The sequence below is a fragment of the Myripristis murdjan genome, chromosome 4 (genome assembly GCF_902150065.1).
Source record: "Myripristis murdjan chromosome 4, fMyrMur1.1, whole genome shotgun sequence".
In the NCBI taxonomy this organism is placed as follows: Eukaryota; Metazoa; Chordata; class Actinopteri; order Holocentriformes; family Holocentridae; genus Myripristis; species Myripristis murdjan.
The window spans coordinates 12,445,644-12,468,337 of NC_043983.1; the positions used below are offsets into that span (position 1 = coordinate 12,445,644).

Below are 22,694 nucleotides of genomic sequence, written 5' to 3' on the forward strand. Positions count from 1 at the left end.
TTCTGAGCTGGTCCACATAGACCAGGGTCGAATAAACTTCTAGAGTAGAAACAAAGTGGACCTGCACAATTTTCTATATGTTGTAACATGTAATATGTAGAAAGGTGTGTGGGTTCATTCAAAGATGAAAAAGCCTGATAAAAAAGAACTTTAAAAAATTTTTTTAACCACATAAAGTTCTGCCTTGGTAATCATTTTGAGAATTCCTTTTTTTACATTCTACTGCCTCAGCACCAAATAGAAAGAGCAAGAGCATCTTTTCAAAATTATTCATTTAACTTTTTCCTAGTGAGTAGCTCTCTTAGTCATTTTTTCTCTGTTCAACAACACAGCCGTTCAGTCTCTGGGTCTCGTGTCGCACAGTATTCCAGTGTTTGATGGACAAAACGCATCGCGGTCCACAAATCTCTGAGCAAAAAGCAAAGAATTTCCTCTGCTCCTAGGAAAGTGGCAGAATCCAGTTTATTCATATCAAAATACGCTATCCAAGTTTATCAAAATCATTAAACCTTTACATTGCAGTGAGACATTCCTTTCCTCCAAGCCATACAGCATTTTACATCTTTAGACAAGTCGACACTCTAAAACATCATGTCACATTTCAGTACCACCCGCAGTGTGGGTACTTTTCAGGCTCACCGAGGCACTACCTGGCTCTCCAAATTCTCAAGCACAATACTGGAGCAAGGACGACCCTGCCCATGTATTTGTCAAGTAAAGGTATCCCTACCAGCACACAGAGCTAAATGTCAAGTGCTTGTCACAGAAAAGTGTAAAAACAGTAGCCAAGGCACAAAACAAAGTCCAGTAGCACAAACTTGAACAAAAATCCTTGTGGTGAAATCATGCTGCTAGCTCTCTTGTCACATTCAAAGTAGAAAAAAGCAACAAAAATACACGCATACTGAAATAAGTCCCTATCTCTAAAACATTTTTTTTTTTACAAAGGCATCATCATATCAGGCAAGGGAAGCGCCTACTCTACAGGGATATGTTCTTCTTTTTGTGCACCAGGGGGCGCCACAACTATTCTAAGTGAGTTTTGAACATAACAGAGACAAAACCTTGCACAGAAAAATATAACGTATTCCTCCAAATACATCTCCAAGGAGTTTCTGCTGCAGCTATTTTACATAATCTTTCAAAGAGTAAAACAAATTAACTGATACTGTTACCTATTCAGTATGGTGCTCATAGAAAATTAGGCTATACATTGGTTTATCAACATATTAACTACAATCAGATTTCTTTACTTTACTAGTCTATGTACAATCAATCCTGTTGTGAATTCTGTATAGGATGCCAGAAGAATGAGCTATTTCTACAAGGCTCTAGTGTGCTCAGTTTAAAAGATGTAATTTAATAATTAACATTAGTTTGAGTTTGTATTTTAAAAATAACCTAACTAAAATGGGGTAATAAATGGAATACAAATGCATTATGACAGAGTTTAAGTACTAATATCCTCAAGTATTTACAAATTATTCATTACTACACAGTGAAGCAAACGCATAAGGCATGAATATAAAATCTGAGGGGAAAAAAAGACAAACAAGGTAATTTACACATATAGCAAAGGAAATCCAATGTTTGATTGCTTGCCCAAATATATAAATATATAGATTTTTTACAATATGCAGTATCATGGGTATCATATCTCCATTTCCGCTGCTTATAAATATTTATGTGACTGTCTTCTTTTTGCCCACCTTGACCCATGGGTGACGCTAATGACACATATCTGTGTGTGTTTATTTACTCCAGGATAGGGCCCTGTCCTGTTCTGAAATCATAAATGGACCATGTTGGATGCACTATAAATATGAATCGTATGTCAGTAACCATTTAATTTCCAGTGATGGGGAGGAGATGCGCACCTTGTGCCTGGTGAGGCTGTTTCCACGGGACAGTTTTACTATCTGGCTTTAGGCAGCCTGCTGCTCATACTCCTCTGGTTGGTCAGGTTGTTCAGGACACAGTTGTTTGCCAGCGACGCCAGTTTGGAGTTGATCGCTCCCTTTCTCTGCTCCCAGCTGCACTCCTCCTCTTCCTCCTCAGGCTCCTCCTCCTCTTCCTCATCATCGTCAACCTCGCTCTCCTCATCGCTGCGTTCATCTCGCTCCACCTGGAGAAAATAATGACTCTATTTAGCCAAGTGCAACTCATCGCCTCGCTTACTACACTTGATTTATATCCCCAAGAACAATCTAAATTAAATTAAAGTACATTATCAGCTATTATTATTATCAGTACTCCCTGCACAGTGACATGTTTTCCGCAGACGGCCTGGTGCTGAGGATGCACAGCCTCTCACCTTGCCCAGGAACACAAACTTGTAGACCATGCGCAGGATGAGATAAGCCCAGAAGATGTGCAGAGCCTGCAGCACTAACAGCAGGGCATTGAAGAAGTAGTAACCAAAGAAGGGCTGGAAGAAATCCATAGACACCACCAGGGTTGTGTGGATCACTCTGAAACACACACACACACACATGCACAAAATGTCAAATAATAATCGTACACTCAACGTGGGCTTTGTTTCTTCTCATTCTCATAACAGCACAGTGACCAGGTGTCAAGTTGTGCAAATCCTCATCATCAACCCATTATATATTATAAACCATCAAGACACTTAAACAATTACAAGTGCTGACCTACTCTAATAGTTGTATGCAGAGACCAAGCTACTTGACAGCAGTACAACAGCAGGTGACTTCAAATATAAACACATTCATGACACCTATTTGATATATTAGATATGATATGATAGATTTGACTGATATTAAAATATAGCATCAGACCCATATATAAATCTGTAAATCAGTAAGCTGTAAATCCAGATTTTTTTGTATCACTGCATTTCATTAGTATAGTAATATCAGAAAAGCTAGCTGTTATATTACCATGGCGGTGACAGGATATCTCAGAAATAAACTTTAAAACCACACACCACCATCATGTCTCACCTGCCAGGGAAAACCACCAGTCTGGTGACCAGGAAGACCAGGGAAAAGATGACAAACAGCGTGTCGCACGTCTTCCTCCAGCCAGCATAGTTAAACATCTTAGCAGACTTGGAGAGGGAAAAGGATAGCCCTGATTAGTTGCCACAGAGTGCAAAAAGAAGGCTCAAAGCATCCTTTAAACAGCGCAGAGGCCACAGGTACAATAATCAGTTTTCATGCAACATCCATGCTGATTCCTGGATTTGATCAGTAAGAATACTAATAATTGTGGGCTTCAAGCTGACAGCAATTTCCAGAGCGACGCACTGTGCAATGAGTGAGCAGATAGAGATGAAGTGGCTGAACCTGCAATCTGTTTGGTTACAGGACAGTTTCTCAAACCATTAGGCCACCTTGACCCTGTTTTGTAAAATTTACTTTATGCTGAGAGAAGCACTTTATTTGAAATGAAACTTACAACAGAGTGGCACAGCATATAGTAAAACATCACTTATCAGGCAATGGCAGCTACTCAACTACTGCAGTGTTCAAATGAAGGAGACAGTCTGGTACTGGGACAATTTCTAATCTAAATATAAAACAAGCATACAAAATGCTCACTATTGTATAATAAAGCCTTCTATGAGAATTTACAAAACAATTTGTCTATTATTTGAATGGGACATCTGTTACATAATAACAGAGATACTGAATTATTGACAAAATGAAATGAAAATGGGAATAATTAAAGGTGCATTATGCATGAGTTCATGTAGGCTCAACTCACAAAAAAATGCAATAAAATAGGCACCTAATTTATCAGTCAGATTGAAGATGAGAACCACATAGACTCCACCATCAAATTCTGCACTTATCCCATATTTTTATCAGTTGAGTCTAAAGGGTACCCACTTAAATTGACCTTCAGCAATTTTAAATAAAAAGAATCTTGGATTTATTTGGTCAGATGGTCACTTTAGACATTTGTAGTTCTAATAATTGGGTGCTTCAATGGTGACAGTCCTGCTACAACAGTCGTACAGATGTGCCGACCTGTGTGATGTCACCGGTGCAACCTGACGCCTGTGCTATTGTCCCCTGTTCAACTTGCATCAGAGGACAGATGGCAGCCAGCCACGCCTGACTGAGGTCACAAGGCAAGCTCTGCATATTTCATCAGCTCCGATATGACAGTGCCAATCATTATTTTTCAGATGGTATCAGTGAAATGTGACACCCAGGCAAAACAGCTCTTTAAAACCAGGGACAATGGGCTCATTGTCCTTCAGAAGGTTCAAATTCAGCAGCCAAAAATGGGATTTTTTATTTTTACCACATTCTGTAATGCACTGCTATTTACAACTCCTGTGTGTGCTGCATTACAGTAGACTCGGGATTATGTTGTGTTAGTGAATACACAATGCCTGTATTCAAGTCAAGCTCCCCATGACCTTTTAATGAAACGACTGTCAGGGGACTCGGAGAAGAATGAACAAACTGCACAAAGTCGAGCGCAACTTGTTTCAGCATTTTCAAGCGCTGCAAATCACTGCCCCTCTTCGCTGTAAACATTCATTTATCTTTCTTCTTTTATCATCCTCATTTTGTGCTTCCTCAGTCCCTTGCCTCTTTCTAAAAAAGCACAATAAGATCTGTGATGGATTTATCCTGAAATTACTCCTCAGATTCATAACAGAAGAATGAGGGAGGGACACCTCAGGGACATTCGAGAAATAATGTTTTAGCATGGCCGACTGAATTAATTTGCTGGTATTTTACCTCGAGAAGGAAGTCAGAGGAATCGTGGACCAGCATCACCAGCGTGCCAACCCTCACATAGTTGGCACAGTAGGAGAAACCAATAAGGAATATGGTAGCGATGTGATGGATTATCTGCTCCTTGAAATCCTGGAACACACACACACGCACATAAATACAAAAAGACCACACAGTATTAGAGAGATACGGTAAAACTAAGGTTTCAGCAGTTCTGCATCTGTGGTCATGTAAATCAGCCCATGCACCGTAAAGGCAGATTTACATACGATCCAGATTTATTTGCTGTTATGTTTCAAACTCAGACGTCTTTGATCCGCGGCTTAGAAGCTCAGATGAAGCAGCGCTGTACCTGAGCCCAACTTCAAACAGACTTCAGTTCAACTAGACCTACTATGTTCACCGCACTTATGGCATCTTTATAGTGAGCCTCCACAGATTTTGAGAGGTTATTTATTATCTTAGCAAAACAGTCTGAATGGTTTGGCTGCACTACATTTGGGTTAGGTTGGTTTTGTTTCTGGAGGATGACAGCCAGCAACAACTCAGCCCAAAGATCCACAGATTTTTATTTCTTTTCTTTCTGTGCTGGTGGATTTTATAGTATGAGGAAGTAAATAAACCCATACTTCAGTGGGAGATGACTCTAAATCCTGCATCACCATGCAAAAACAGTCCTAAACTGGGTTTGGAATGACAACATTTGCAAGTACACAAAGTTGTGATGTAACAGGGAATAATCCGATGTATAATCCTGTATTAAGTGTAATCGTGCAAAAGGGGGAAAAAATTACCCGCCGATTAATGGTGCTATCAACATTCAGATTACACAGTGTAAAACATCAAGTCCAAACGGAGGTTGAGTGATGACATTTGGCTTTTGGTTTTGGCCATTTGATTAAAAGTTTAAGTCTGAGGCACCAGATAAGAGGAAACATGAGATACAAATCAGAAATGTTCACTGTAAGACTAAAAGCTCTTCCATTTGGCAACAGGAAGTTATTCTGAGATTTAAACTGAACGCGTGTGTTCGTGTGCATGCAATGTAAGTGTGTGTTTGTGCGTGTGTGCATCCATGAAGATCAAGATTATACTCACTTTTCGCTTGACGTCCACAGAGACGCAGAGGAGCAGCGACCAATAGAAACCCAGTTCCAATATGTAATACCAGTAATGCTCCTGAGCCACAGGCTGGAGGACAAGGGAGGGGAATAATTGTTGAAACTGACATGATCATGTGGCTGCAACACATGTATTTACATAACTGCACTTATCTACATAGTGGAAGGCAATCATCCTGTAGATGAAGCTATGTGCGTACAATAACAAGATAACATCTAATCAGCTCATGGTATAGAGATGTTTAAGTTACTGTGCAACAACATAGACAGGTATGACTTTCACCTTTCTCACATTAGCAAGCAAACTAAGTAAACCCCCAACACATTTTGGTCAAACTACTGGCAGTTGTCTCTTCATACAACCATGAGCTAATCCAAGTGCTTGTGTTGCAAAAAGACAGGTGTACTCCTGTACACACATTAATAAAACAGCAAGGAAGAGGCTACTCAATAGCTGACAGGCTTGAATGGACTGATATTGCAGACTACCTTTGGCTCTGTCCCACACTTGTGTGCTGAGAAAGATCTGCAAAGAACCCTTTGTCCTAAGAACTACTGCAGTCTGCACAGCTGAGCATTTACAACCTGACTCTCTCTGCTGTGTGTGTGTGTGTGTGTGTGTGTGTGTGTGTGTGTAGTGCTGAAACAAGAGAAACCCACGGTTCAGCACACCTGGAGCACATGCTTGACTAGTTTGGACATAAAAGAGCTTCTTTACACTCCCATACACACCTCAAACCACAGGTTGCTTTCAAAAGTAGGAAATGTGTGTGTCCTCAAAGAAAGTGAGGATGCACTGGCTGAAATGTAAACACCAAAACCCTTCACAGAGCATGCAGCACTCCAAGTCCTTGGAGCAACACAATGGAGGGAAGCCGACTGAAACATCCAACCCCTAAAACAACACATCCTCTCTCTCTCTGCTAGAGGCCATGAAACCACAGAAAAGGAAACGGTCAACAGTTTTATGGCACAACTGTAATCAGTCTAACTGCAGATACACAGAGCAGTAGGTATGCATTTTTTTCTGCTGTTTTTTTTGTTAGAGTTCATGACCCTCATGGGGAAGGGCTGGGTCCCCAAGAGGAATGTCTGAACTGCTGGATGAAAAGGAAATACAGAAAGAACATTTGAGCAAAAGCGGAGGAGGGAAAACACCTAAGCATACCTACCGCACGGATGAAATATGAACCTTTGAAGCTCAAGGCATGGATATTAAAAAAAAAAAAAAAAAGAAATCCATAAACATAAAAATAAAGGAAGTGGAGGAATGGACATGAAAGTTAGCCAGCGGGCGAAGCGTACCAATCAATATGAGGGTCTCAAAATCCTTCCAGACAGCCTGAAGACTGGGGCTGTAGGCGAGGCAACCGTTAAAAACACAGTTTGTGTTTTTGTTAATGGTATTAGTGTGTTGCCCAAAGGTGTTGGAGAGTAAAGAGCAGGTTGAATTTATGCTGCAGTTTGATCTAACTCTGTTCTGTACAATCTAAAAATGCACAGGTCTGACCGAAAAGAAACAAGACATGAATTAGAGCACAGAGAGAGAGAGAGCTTTTCTTGCTTTCTTAAGATAGATTTATCTGTTTTTGAAATATTAGCTGATTCATTTCCAAATTGAGGTGATAGTTTTTCCAAGTCTTTATGTCCCTGATGATTGGTTCAATTCAGCCTGGGTGTCCATTTTTTAAATACGTGATATTGCTGCTTGAGGCTTGGGAACTTTTTGGCCTGTTGGCGGCGCTGCAGTATAGCAATCAGTGTCATTTTGTGGATGCTGGACATGTAAAAATGCATCATTTCCCAAAGTTTTATAAGATTTGACCCATCACTATCTATTAGCTATTGAGAGTGAAGTTTTGACCTGGTGATGGCGCTGTGGTGTGCCACTTAGGCTTATATTCAAAATGCTGGAGCCCAGGGTCAAAAGCCATCATTCTCCCAGGTTTTTGTCGAAAACAGACAGGCACAGGTTGGAAATTGTTTTCTGCTCACCTGTTTCGGGTAGCCCCTCCAACATTCTCGGTGGTCCCACAGCCACGGAGTCTGAGGCACAGAAACAAACATCAGCATGAACCGGTCACACGCTCTAACTGAGCAAATTACAAAATGAGCTATAGGGTCACCTAGTGTCATGAAATGCATGTAAGCAGTAGTGCTCACTCCCAACAAAATATCAGCTACAAGGAGGGCCAGTATTGTACCATTCTTATTCTTTCACTTTGTGCAAATCGTATGCAAATGCGATTAACAAAAGTGACTCACATGAAATAGACAGCCGAGCCCTCCTGTGAATGCTATAAGGTAGAAGAGAAAACGCCAACTGACAAAACAAACAAAACAAACAAACATCATTTCATGCCATCCGTCACTGTCAGTATGAATCACTCTTGACACATTCATGAAATTTCAAAAACAGAAGAATGCTGCATTCTCATACCTCTATATATATGTGCTACAACTGCAAAATGTGCATTGCTTTTGGGGGGAAAAAATGATTTATATATTTATTTGTTTTGGAAGCACTCGTGACTCTGAGCTCAAAAATTACTATTTTGTGCCCAAAAGTAAGGAAAACAACATGCTTTATTTATGTGATAGCCTTTGTTTTGTATCTTACATTGCAAATGAACCTCTTTATTAACAGGGACGTTCTCTGAAAGATCTCAACAAAGGCCTGACAACACAACATCTGCCAAGTACAAGAAATAACAGGAAAAAAAGATCTGTGGCTTTAAAGCTTCAGTAGGAAATTACACACTGGTGGCTTCAAATGGCAGTGAAAGGCAACAGTTTAAAACATCAACACTCAGACATCAGTAAACTGCATATAGGATGCTCATGTTGTGACCACCCTGACCAGTCCATGACGCTTTATACCAAAAAATAAATAAATAAATAAATAAAGGGATGAGACACCCCTTTTCCACCACAGGAACTGTCTCCACAACACAGGAACCAGGAACTCTTCCTCCTGTTTCCACTGGGGGAACCAATCGCTCTATTTACTCTTTGAGTTCATGGGCCACCATCAAGCCAATCAGTGTATTTTTTATCGCCTGAGTAGGAGGTCAGATTTCCAACCCAGCTGCAAAGTTTGGCTGCTGTAGCTGTTATGGTTTCAGAGATCCAGATACTAAGAATAGAAAGAAAGAATCAATTTGCCCAAGCAATTACGAGAGGGCTACTAGCACAGACCTGAAATTATTGAAAGTTTATTCTAGCAAAAGATCATTTGACTAATAACAGAGAAAAAAACAAACCATTTGTGACTGTGCGCTACAATTTTCAACCCTTATTTTCTAGCATCCTTGACCTCAAGACAGGCTTTCGTCCTCCTCCTCCTTGCATGAGCTTCACTGTTCACTTTGCCCTTGAACCCTATTCCAACAGCACGACCCGGGAACTGGACTCCAGTATGCTTTGGAGCAAAAAAGGCATATCAGTGGTGAGTCCAGCTTTCCCTCAACAGAGCATTCACTTGTTCTGTACTTGCTCTTAACTTTCGATTCATCTCCTCCTGTCCTGCCGGTGCCTGACACCATAATGTCATTTGGGCAAATCATGCAAATCTGTGACAGGATGCTCATCCCCGTTGCAGCCGCACTGCAGGATTTAGGCTGATAGAGAGAGAGAGAGAGAGAGAGAGAGAGAGAGAGGGAGAGAGAGAACTCACGAGGCCTCGCAGAACTTCTTGCTGTTGCTGGGTCGGTCCTGGTTCCGCCTGTGTCTGAACCAGGTCTGGATCTTTCTTTGGGAGAGTCCACATTGCTTCACCAAGGCCACCACTTCGCTCTAGACACACACACACACACACATACACACAAACACACACACACACACACACACACACACACACACAAAATGCATAAGGTTAGGTTTAGAATGGTGGTGGTGCATTTGAATTTCTGTTATTCCATCACTTTGACATTTAGTTTTGCACAATGTGACCTGCTGGCTGCAAGCTGCTCTCTCGCTCTGCAGGATGTGGTGCAGCAGGTGTGATGTATTACCAGCCTGAGCTCATTACTGCTCTCCCTGGCGGCTGCTTTATCACTTCATTAGAGAATGCAGACATTACAAACCACACATTCTATCTATTCTGCTCTACGTGGAGGACTCCTGCAGTGACAAATGTGTTCAATCCAAGTATTTGTTTTCTGCTGACTGGTGTGTAACACGATCATTGTTTGTCTCCTTGTATTGGCAAGATACTTAATTATTCTAAAAGTGTGTCATTCTGTGGGAGAGTCCAATGTTTCAAGCAAGTTGGCTTGATAGACACAAGCAATACAGCCCACATCTGAGTTTTTTTTTTTTTATTATTCGGACATGTTGTCTGTCTGTAGCACCCTGGGCTAAGTGTTGTAACATATTTTTACAGCTTATGTCAAGTACTTGGCATCCTTTAAATGTCCACTTCTCAAGAAAAAAGGAAATGAACCTGTAGTTTTGTTTTGTTTTTTGTTTTTTTAGGGAACACCCATGTGCTTTTGGAAATTCATGGTTTTGTGAGAAGGTCAAGAATACTCTCAACCTGTGGAGGACCTTGTAAATGGTTATTGACAAAACTGGAGTTACGAGGATCTCATTTGACAGCAGTGTTGTGTGGTGCACTGGTGAACGCATCAATCTTAGATGAATCAATATCCTCAGCTGTCTGCTCTGTAAAGTGCCTGTAGCCTGGGATATTCATGGTGGAACAGCAACGGTATCAGACAGATGCACAGCCCCGGCCTCATGGAAACGGGGGATTTGCAAATAAGTCAGGACGTACACACACTCAAACTGCACACACTACTGAGTCACTAGTCCAGACAGGTGCAGAGCCCTGCATGTCAGCACAGGAACGTCTGAGTTCTGATGCCAAGTGAAACCAAGAGACGGGTGGAGAATTTCCATGTGAATCTAACCTTCGCTGTTGCTTGACCGCACCTGACAAGGAAGATAGGCACCTGAAAATGAAGACAACTCTCTCCTGTCTTTGCACTATGAAACACACAACCACGAAAAATGAGACGAGCCTGATGTCGTAACCACTTTTCAATGCATGGGTGGTTGGAGCGATATTGTGAGGATTAGTTTACTTTCCATCCAAACTAGATCAACATCCAAGGTGTTTTAAAATTCGTTTGTGTTTATTTCAAAAGGATATAAAAGGCAGCTGATGACAGCTGGACAGACAAGCCAGCTCAATTTTTACTGTAAGTGGGATGTTTAATAAAGAAGCGGCATCATTACACAGTGTAACGCGGACACACCTAAAACAAAACATTTCTTGCATCAAGTTGTTGTATCTGAACATGCCAACTATGACAGTGTCAGCTCATCAAGCGCCTAGCGTGACTCACATGAGCTGGGCGACTCTCTGTGAACTTCCTGTTACTTACCTGCAGCGACTTCCTCTTCCCTGGGCGAGACAGACGACAACTCATCCAATTCAAAAGAACCACACAGTCACACAACCACACCCAGCCACCCAGTCTAGTGTGTTTCACCTGTTGCTTCAAAAAACACAAAAGTGAAACTGTCTCATACATTTGTCTCATGCATTTTTTATCATTATGTATTTGTAGAGGTAATGCTGCAAATTTGAGGGTGACACTCATAATGAGCTGACTTCTCCAGGCAAAAACTCCCATCAGACTTTGCACCTGTTCTGCAGGGTTACATGGCATACCTGTGGGAACATGCTTCCAGGCAGTTTGAGGTCTGCATGCTGCGACAAATTGAATGAATGAACTCTGCGAGGCTAAATACAATCACCCGAAAGGGGAACACAGCACAGGATGTACCAATGTGTCCCGCACGCCAATTGGTGGCTAATTCCGTTAACAGTGGCGCCAAGAGTTGCTAAGAGCTGTGTGAAGCGTGTGAAGGACCACAGGAATACGAACCTGAGAGGGCTGCCGATTGTGCTGTTTGTAAAAAGCCTCCAGCTTTGGGACAGAGGGGGCTCGAATGCGAATCCGGTCCTTCACGCCTAAACATCGACTTAACGGCAGGGCAACAAGCCTGGGAGGACAGAAAACAAAAGACAACGTTTATGTCTTCCAAACAAACTTGAATTTTGACAATACAAAAACTTGGACTGTCAAGGCACAACCATTACAAGTGCTGTGAGATCAACAACAGTGCAGCGTGTGAGCCGAAACACAGTACAGTACAGTGTAGTGGGAACAGGATCGCTCATTATTCTGGTATTGACAGGCTGCAGAGCCACTTCCAGAGGAATACTGTGACATTTGGCCAGACCGCCTTTGTCATTAGCTGATATGCAATCAAGAGACATTTGATCTGTGTTTGTGTGTGTGTGTGTGTGTGTGTGTGTATGTGCGTGCATGTGTGTACACTTGTGTAGGTATGTAACTCTATCACACAGATGATCACCTTAAGGTGGACAGGGAGGGGGAGATCAGGGAGGGGGAGATCAGGGTGGAGGAGGTCAGGACAGCTTTACACCGTGACACAAGTGCTCTCCGGTTACAGGAACCTCCACCCCACACACGCTCCTCCTCAGAGTCAAATACAAACAAATCATTTTATCTCCTAGCTGATTGCCTGCTACTCGGCTCTAAACTAAACGTTAAAAGCGACTCTTCCACCACAGCTATCACACAGCCAGGCGAACAGACCGATGCACGCACACTGACACGCATGCTGGTATTCAGCACGCAGGATGCTGTTATTTACTGTACTCTGCTCCACTACAGGTCTGATGTAACTAATCCTGCTAATAAATACCTGATGAAGGTAGACAGCAACAAAACAGCGGCACAGGTCTGACGGCAGCAGCCCTGGCCAGGTGCACACCGTACAGTACCCAGTGTCATACATGGGCTGATAAGGAAAAGCATGCAAAAAACAAGTTTCCTATCTGCTCCTCCATCGCATGTTTCCAAATCCTGTCTCCGGACATTTCTACCTGGAATTCCTGTTAGTCCTGCCACAAACAACCAACCACCCGCCACCTGTGTGAGTCTGGTGTAAGCCTTTTACAACTTGACTGTTGAGGCTGAACATTTTAAAACACTACCATGTTTTAGATTTATACAGTCAGCAAGTTGTTGGTGTAGTTTTGATTATGCTTTTGGTAACACTTTATAATACGGAGGAAAAAATCCAGAATAAACTGCAAGAGAAGAAATATTGAATGACTAATTTCTGATTTTTAACTATTTCTTAGGGTGTAGACGAGTTATCATGTTCCTGAATACATCAAGTATTTCAAAATGTATAATATTAAGTTTCTTAAATACCAACTGTTAGATTACATGTTAATTAACCATGACCTAATTAGCAATTTCAGGATAACTGTGAATTCTCATAATGACCAGCTACTTAATGCACTGCTCATGATTAACTCTGAATAAGGTGCTCAGATCATTACTTCCTTATTACCTCTTTATTGGCTGTAATGTTTGTGTTCCTTGTAGTAAACTAATAATTACATGTGGTTTAGCAACATAATTCATTACCTACTATGCAGTACTTGATACAGAGTTGTTCAGGAACAAGGTGTTAACTATTTGTTAGCTGGCAGTTAATGCCTGTTTTTTTTTTCCTTGGGAATTACCCAGGAGTTTTTGTATCTTGCTGTGAGGTGTTACCATCCCTTCTTTGGCCTGAATTGAATTTTAGCATCTCTTTTACAGGAGAGACTTAACCAGTTTTCTACTGTCAACCAGCCTTGCTCGAGGGAAACAGAATTCAATTTGTTCAGCTCTTTTTCCCTGCTGGTCTGGGAATTTCAGCTATATGGAAGCCCATTTCCGCAAGCAGAAAAAAAGAATCCCTATGGAAAATCATAATTATGAGGTAAAAAGTCGGAATTAAGAGATTAAAAAAAAAAATAGAAATTATGAGATGGAAGAGTTGAAATTATGAGATAAAAAGGCAAAATTATGAGATAAAAAAGTCATAACTATGAGATAAAAAAGTTTAAATTAGGAGATAAAAAGTTGAAATTATGAAATACTTTGACACAGCTGTCCAAGTGCAGCAGCTCTTCGGCATGAGTTGTGTTGGTGTGAGTTCTGTTAAATTTCAGATGGATTGTGAGTACACATAGATGTGACTTTACAACAGATGAAATACTTAATTTGCTCGCTGATTCACATGGACTTTCTGAAGCAAATGCACCCTTGAAAGAATTTTAAGCAAGAAACAGGTCTGGCGTCGAAAGAACAAAACCGATGTGGCTGAGGTGGCAACTTTCACTGAACAGCTTCTGGAAACGGTTACAGATGGATTCACCATGCACACATTTTATCTCATGATTTCCATTTTTTATCTCATAATTTTGACTTTTTTGATTTAACTTTTTTTCCGTGGAGGAAATGGGCTTCCATACAGCTAGTAGCCACCAAAATAAAAGCCTTCTCATCTGCTGCCCTGCATTACTAATTGTAGAGGAGGTTGATTCACTATTTGCATTCTTATTTGCTTAGGTGCAAGTCCTTTTTGTTGTACTTATACATATCAGTTTTGCATAGAAGACTATTGTTTCCCTTTGAAAACTCATCTGAACCTGGCCAGCTGGTTGTTGAGTAAACTCTGAAGACTTGAAAAAACACGACAAATGTTAAATGAATGTCCTCATGTATTCTTATTTACTTTAGTCTTTGGTAATACGGTGCATTAAAGAAGCTGAATGTTTACAGAGACTAAAATGTAAACTGTCATGTTCGTCTGCTCATCTTCACTATCACACATCGGAGATAAGACCCAGTCCCTCATGTCGTCACTGGTGTTTTGACCTTCACTGTGAGGTCTCCAGATACCACATAAAGACATTCATAATAAGCACAACTGGGAGTTTTGCAGAGTTGTCCTGTCTTTTGTTCTTGCTGGTGAGTACTATTTGTCCATAATTACTACCCTGAATCAGCATCTTTAGCCATTCAAGATCAGGAAATTCAATTTATCCCATCACTCCTGTGTGTTACTGGGCTGCATCAGCTATAGGGAAACCTCCACCATCATCACCACATCTCTCTCTGTCTCACTCTCTCTCTCAAACACACACACACAAACACACACATCAGGCTGAACCCAATCTCCCTGGGAGGAGAAAGGGCTTTCACAACATCAGCAGCTAAAACTGTCTACTCATGAAGTCTGCCTCCCACTGTCTGTCCAATCTCCATCCTCCATCTGCTGGGAACACTCCTGAAGGGTAAAGGAGAGTCACAGGCAGCTCAGCAGAGAGCAAACCAGCCTGCAAATCAATTAAAATACTTTGACTCATTTGCTTACACCTGCTGAGAGTCAAAAGGGTTGCGCTTGAAAGGGGAATTTTTCATGGCATCATTTACTGTATGTCTTAAAGCATTCGATCGGTTACATAGGCTTCCATTAAGATCATAATAATATGCGTCTGTGACTTGAGGCTGCAGGATAGGAGGATGCGAGGATGCAGGCAGGTATGACTCACCTCTCAAAGACGTATCTGAACACGATGAAGCCGAAGGCCAGCGGCAGGGTGTAGAGGAGATCCCTGGGCATGGGGTAGTGACCCTCATGCTCCATCTCAATGTCCTGCCAGCTGATACCAGGAGGAAGCCAGTACTCCTGCTGCCACAGCCATTCATCCAATATGTCCTCCATCCTGAGGAGAGGAGAGGAGAGGAGAGGAGAGGAGAGGAGAGGAGAGGAGAGGAGAGGAGAAAAAACACAAGATGTACCATTTGAGAGTTTGCCAGTCTCCAAAGCATATCCAAACTGTTTAAACATTGATGTATTTTTAATATTTATGCCAAACAGCAGTTGAGGCCCTCTAGATTAGAAATGAAAAGACCCAGAGAGACTATAAGACATTTTGTTCCAAAGTTCACAGTATCAGTGAGCACCAGGCCTTCCTCCACACCGTACATGTTCTCTAGTTTGGAGTAATCGTGTTTTAGTCCGGTGCCAGTGTTAGAATTAGCCTTTGTCCTGCCACCCAGGTTCATTAAACCATAATACAGCGCTTAGGTTGCTCCACCAGACAAAACAGGCCCTTTGTGGCCCCTGATCCCAGCAAAAGCCTGAGTGACTCTCAAGAAAACGTGAACAATGCAGCCTTAAAGCAAGTAAGACTTCAAGTCCTCACATTCTGTTATGCGCGCGCGCACACGCACGCCACACACACACACACACACACACACACACACACACACACACACACAATTTTGCGATAAGAAATCACATGAATTAAAGCCGATCGGATCGATCAGCTGCTACATTGCTTTCGTCACATATTCATATTGATTGTGGTGCCGCACAGCCTGATGAGGTTTGCCGCTGCGCTGCATGGAGCTGGCAGGACGAACCAAAACACGGCAGAGGGCTGGGAGGCGCGGCCAGAGACCAAGCGTGGAGGAATAATAAGACAGCGCTTTCTCTACACAGACAAATAATAATAATTTTATTCTAAGAGCAAAACTAAATTTGGGCTATCGATAAAGCCAAAGTACCCAAGAAGCCCGCTAGAGCCACACAGCCCTGACTGAACAGCCCGATCAGCAAACAGCTGTCGTTATTAAGCAGATCAAGCTATTATATTCCCCCGGATAATCAATAGCAACACACAAATGTTATTAAAGAATACGCAATATTGCGGTTACCTGTCGGCGGTCTTGTGATGGGGATGGGAAGCGCGCAGCGGCAAAATGGGCGAGGAGGAGCGTTTGACGCAACCTGCGCCTGCTGGGGGGCGGAGGGACGCGCTGTCATCGTCATCCCCATCATCTCCCTGGTTTTTAAGTCACAGCATGCGATGAACATATGGCCTTTATTTTCTCGTCCCCAGAAACAGGTTTTATCAGTCGGTTATCATAGTAACACAACACGCCACGATTCTGACAGCAGTTTTGCTTTCCCATGTGCAGCACATTAGACACGCTGAGTGATTCACCGAAAAAGATCCACCTTAACAAGACACTTGGCCTCTGTATTTTGTCAAAACAAGTGAAAAATTGTCCCAGTGATGTGAGATAGTTACATTCCACCCAAAGGTTTCACTCAATTTTTAAAACCAAGTGTCAACATCCTGAAGTAAAGATGAATAATCCAACACACACAGTACAGTTATTCAAGAAAAATGATTGATTTATAGAATTCTAACCTAACTCCACAGTCACTTCTTCACTTGTTACAAAAGTTAAGAAGTAAAAAAAAAAAAAAAAACCTTTTTTACAATTATTTTTACAATTATCATCAAAGGTGATGTTCATGCCTAATCTGCCTGAAACTGAGCATCTTTGCTCGTGGCAGCGTCAGATGTTTTGGCTCTGAGTCAACACAAAGCAAAGTTAACTCACCTCGGAAATTACCTGAGTCTGACTATGTCACACTTCCCTCTTGTCCCATTTTTTCTTAAGGTGTGCAAAGAGAAATGAATAGTGTCTTACAGGAGGAAGTGCATGGCCCAAAATAGGGATTCACACACAGGGAACAGACAAGGAACATTTTAGTGGTTCTTTCATAACCCTGCGTTTTTGTTTCCTGCTTGCCCTTTCCATATACCATTTCTAAAGGCATCCTCTTCCTTGCACCAGTAACTGTATAGCAACTAGGCAGCCAGAGGTCAAGCAACCAACACAGTCAGGAGTGAAATGGATCAGACAAATCTACATAAATCTGTTTTGCAAAACCAGACTGTGCTTAGGGGAAACCCACAGAATACAATGGGAAACAATGCAGCATTGGTGGACTTTAAGAAAACTTGCTTTTTAGATACTAATTATTCAAGTCAATATTTTCCAGAATACAGGACGGGTAACCTGCACATGTCTCATCACCATTTAATTTAATGTTACGTTGTTACTTTTGGCCTTGTAATCCAATAAGTCTTAAATATGTAATTCCACAGTATATCATTAATGACATTCATCAAACAGAGGACATGAAAATGTTTATTGTCTAGGGTGGGACCCAAGTCAGAGAACAATAGCAGACTTGGCAGAGAAAGGGAATTTCTGTCACTGAGATCAATCAACAGGTGAGTTAGAAAGGTTGAGAGCCATGCTCACATGACGCTGCCTCTCATACCTTTCATAGTGTAACAACACTAAGAGAGACACGGCACCCCCGGGAAAATTCCAGATAGTAGTTGTTTATTTAGCCAAATGCATAATGAGCTTTACTTTTCTGTGCATTTCAAAAAGCTAAAGCTGTGAGGTAGATTCTTGGAGGCAGATGTTGGGCTGAAACTTAGGATGAAAGTTGCTGAATGGCTGAAAATTGGGCTGAAATTTAGCATATAAAATGACTGCTGATGGGCACTTCAGGTGGTCGAGGCAGTTTGGCAGCAACATTTTTTTCCTGCTATCAAATGATTTCTTGAAAGCCATCAGTTTTGAACCTGAGGGTTTTTTTTTTCTTCTGTTGACATGGTTTTTCTTGCATATTATTCAGAAACAAGAGATAAATACAGGAGTTCATCAAGATGATCTTATGTTACACCCTATATGGCAACAGATATCTTTGCAGAGTATATTCTGAGTTCTTGATAATGTGTCAAATGTGAAGAACCTGAGACCCACAAAGAGCACCGTTGTTTGTTCCAAAAGGGTTAAGATTTCTCATCTTGGCTGCCCTACTGACCACCTGTAAGTCATTCTCCCATAGTTTTTCCTCCATCATGTAGGATTATTCTGAATTAACTAGTTAATGACCATGACCTGTGTATCATTTGAGAGCACTCTGCTAAGTTAAACGCACATACATGACATAGTGGAAGAAGTGGAAGCTTGGGTGTTCCCTTTTAAAAGATCACCATGTATAATAACACTTGGTTCTGTCTGTTTGGCAGCAAACCAACCTCTGTCTCTCCATCTTGCTGTTTTCTTTGGTGGGGAATTTGAAAAAAGTGCATGTGCCTCAGAGCACCTGACAAAAGGTCGAGCATGTTGCAGTCCGAGCATGTGACACTTATGATGAATTGATGAAGAGATTTTTCTGTATCTGTGGGTATGGACGTCTGAAGCTGAGGGGGACAGGTTTTTCAAACAAACATGTGATCATGAAGTGTAACTTGGAGGCATATGTTGCAACGATGAACACTCTTGAATGTGCACCCACGCACGCACGCACGCACACACACACACACACACACACACACACACACACACACACACACACACACACACACACACACACACACACACACACATACACACACAAACACAGAGAAAATAATAGGACGTATTCGACAAATTTCTATTAAACATATGATCTCACTGACTGATTTATGGTTGAAGGTTTATCTTCCCTGTTAGAACCAATTGCTGTGTTGCCTTTGTCCCCCAGCGCGGCATCACAGACACCCTGATGAAGCTTCTGGTTGACAGATTTGGCCGTGTTGCCCTGACGATAGCATCTCTGTGGTGTGGTGAATGTCTTTACCCCGATTGGGTGTGATCTGATATCTGTTGTGTTTTTGAAATTCCAGATTTAATGCTTTTGATGTCTTCAGACCTGTAGGACAACCCTTTCCCTGCACAAACACTCACACAAACAAGACACAGACATGTGCATACGTGCACATGCACGCTTAGGAGGGCGCGTGACATGCAAACATGCATACAAGCACACGTTCACATTTTCATGCACCCTCATTCACCCACAGAAATAGACTCTCTTTGCTTCCTCTTTAGTAACCCAGGGTTTACTTGTCACTTTGCTTTTTGTCACCAGGCTCCAGGCAAAATAATTTTGCTCCTTAAAGTAAGACATGAGGGAATCTGCGAGAAGTTATTATGTTATTACACGTGTGACTGAATGTGGCCTGACAGGAATTATATTACTTAATTAACCTCAATTACCCTGTCAAAACTGGAGGCATCTATATACGTGTTGGCATAAGCACACATGCCTAAATACATAGAAACAATGGAAAGTGATATCCTGTGACCTCAATGAGCAAAGAGGTTACAACATCTTAAAATAGCATCACTGCAAAAAAAAAAAAAAAAAATCAACTTTGTGTTGATTTTGAAACGAGGCCCTAACAGTTTTACAGTGTGGGTGTTCATAAAAATCGGTGTTAATGACATTAAAACTCTCTCTCTCACTCTCACTCTCACTCTCACACATTCCCTGACTCTCTCTCTCACTCTCGCTCTGTGTGTGTGTTGGATAGCTGTCATTGTTGTAATGAGCAGAACACTGGTGTCCAAACAAGTGTGACAGCCTGTGAGCTCATTTCCTGTCCCACAGCCAATCACAACACAGATGCACACACACACAGTGAACACAACACAGAATAACACTTTGAACCTACTCAACCATGACCTACACAGTATAAACTGAATAAATAATATTGTTTGTGTATATTTTCAGGAAAATAATTCCTTCTTTCCCCATTTCAACTGGTCGGCCTAAACAGCTTTAACAGGTTTATTTAAGTTTTTGGCCTATTTATACGACATAGTCCTCACCTCTCCTCTCCTCTCCTCTCCTCTCCTCTCCTCTCCTCTCCCCTCCCCTCCTCTGTCCTAGTGTAACTTATGGCCACAAGAGGGCCACATTCAGCATTAAGGCATAATGAGGATAAAAACACAGCAAGTGAACACAGGAAAGTGTCATCACTTGCAAATCTCAAATACCCCTCAGTCACAGAGCAGCCACCATCCACATCCACTCACGTCTCACGGGGCTCTGCAGGGCCTTGGGAAGGATCATGGAGGCCCCTGCGAGGGCCCTGGCTCCTAGCTGGGTACCCCTCTGTTCCTGGCCAACAATAACACAGCCGGGGAGGTGGGGAATGTGCACAGGAAACCAGTATTTCACAGCAGAAGCAGTGGCGGCTCTGAGCTGAGCTGAGCGGCTGAAGGACCCGGACGGAACGCAGTCACGTTTCAGCTGTGGTCAGGAGGGGAAACACACACACCACACACACACACACACATGCACCACTTTCCCACGGGTTTTGACTGGGGATTACAGTGCGCACACAAATGCACACATACACACTCTTGTGCATGCACACTCACATGTACCCATTAATACAAACACACACCAACACATGCAGGTCAGGGACACATGCATAAGTTAAACACATGCACATTCTGGCCTATTTTCCAATGTACCGTCTGATTCTCAGTTCAGCTCAGTCATTTATTGTCCCCAGGAGGGGAAATTCAGCTTGCAGCGAGGTACAATGAAAACAACTGAAAACACAGTGACAATAAAAACAGAAATAGAAATACAATTGCACATAAAACACTACAGTAAAAATCGATTCAAATGCATAAGACAGGCCAATAATCCAATAGTCCAATAACAGTCCACACAAAAAGCAGGGATGAACAGCAGTCAGGTGCAGTGCATGTGAGGGGCTATTCACACAACTAGAAGGTGCAATTATTACATTGTGTGCAGATTAGGCTTGTTCTCTCATTCTCTCTCTCAGTTTCTCTCTGTCACGCTCCCACACTTTTGCCCACACAAGCTCTCCTGTCCCTCCGTTTGTCCACTGTCCCCCCCCCGGTCTCTCTCTGCAGTGACATCCTCTGTCGTCCCCCTCTCGCTCTGCCAGGTGTTTTGTCGGCTCCCTGTGACTGCTAACACAACAGGGCCTCTGTTCTCAGCTGCCTGTGCAACACTGCTGGAAGCTCTCTCTCTCTCTCTCTCTCTCTCTCTCTCTCTCTCTCTCTCTCTCTCCCTCACTGTTTTCCCCTCTCTCTCACACGCATGCTGTCTTTCTCCCCTCCTTCTCTTTCCCTTTTCTGTCTCTCTCCCTCTCTCTCTATCTCCTTCTTTCCTCTCCTGCCATTCCTCCAACTTTCCACTGTTGTTTCTCATCCTGTTGTTTTTGGCGGCAGCTCTTCCTCAGACCCCCGGAGTGAAGTCCGTTAACTCCAGCTCTAAGCTCTAAAGACAACAGAGCAGGCCTCCCCTTCTTACCCCACACCCTCTCTGAGACTGAGCTAACACAACAACTTGAGGCGCACATAAAAATGTTGCTCCAGGGCTAATTAGAAGTGCCACTTATTGACGATGACTGACCTCAGTCCTACACAGGACTATAAATCATTACCACTAGGTTCCAGCAGAGGGCAGCAGATATTGTGGTGTCCTCAGATGTCAGAGCGTATGTCTGAGAGCCTGGTGAGTCCCAGCTATCCTGGCTTAGCATTAAAGAGAATTTATGATTTCTAAAGGAAGTCTGAATCTCTCTTAACTCCTTTGTCTAGGATTTAATTTATTCATTTGGATTTCAAAAATGATAAAAAGAAAAGAAACAAAAATCAAGATGACAAAATTCAAATGGTGCGGATAAGAGAAACTATTTCAGAAATTTTTCCTCTGAGCTGAAGAAGTAGGGCTTTGAGAGGACCATATGTCTTCCTCTCTGCAAAGTGCAGAGGAGGAAGAGGAACAGAACTTGTTACTTTGCTAGTGTTTTACTTTGGTAGGAGTGTGTTGCTTTATTAACTTTTGTGTGGCAATAGTTCTTAAAAGCAGGTTAGTAAAGTAGCTAAAATGAAACAGTGACAGGTACAATGCTCCAACACTACAATACAAAAAACAATGCAGAGAATAATACAATACACCATTTGCCCCAATATACACAGTGTCACACAGCTTGGAAAATAAATAAATAAATAAATAATATAAAGTACAAATGCTATTTTAAACATCTGAAAGTGGCAGATTTGAAATGTACTCAGTAATGCACTCAGAGAAAAAAGTTCACTTAATTTGCAGAAACAACAACTTTGTTTGATGTAATCTTTTCCATGCAACCGAGAGCATAGAGTTCAAACTGTTAATTGGAAATTTGGAATCATAAAAACATGCACCAACAAAGTGAACCTACATTCTTCCTCTCTTCTCTGCTGACTGAGTGTTTGCTGTGAAAGGC

At 42.0% G+C, this 22,694-nt stretch overlaps 1 protein-coding gene across 1 annotated transcript; it reads right to left on the reverse strand.

Annotated features, from left to right (window-relative positions):
* Window positions 1-3: 3 nt before the first annotated feature.
* On the reverse strand, window positions 4-16,490 carry LOC115358110 (ceramide synthase 2-like). Its single transcript, XM_030049934.1, has 11 exons — window positions 16,450-16,490; window positions 15,279-15,452; window positions 11,740-11,857; window positions 9,519-9,637; window positions 8,108-8,165; window positions 7,838-7,888; window positions 5,820-5,912; window positions 4,725-4,853; window positions 2,967-3,073; window positions 2,315-2,471; window positions 4-2,125 (listed from the first exon to the last, which is right to left on the reverse strand). The coding sequence occupies exons 2-11, from the start codon at window positions 15,449-15,451 to the stop codon at window positions 1,916-1,918; spliced, it is 1,215 nt and encodes a 404-aa protein (XP_029905794.1). The 5' UTR covers window position 15,452; window positions 16,450-16,490; the 3' UTR covers window positions 4-1,915.
* Between the last annotated feature and the right edge of the window lie 6,204 nt (window positions 16,491-22,694).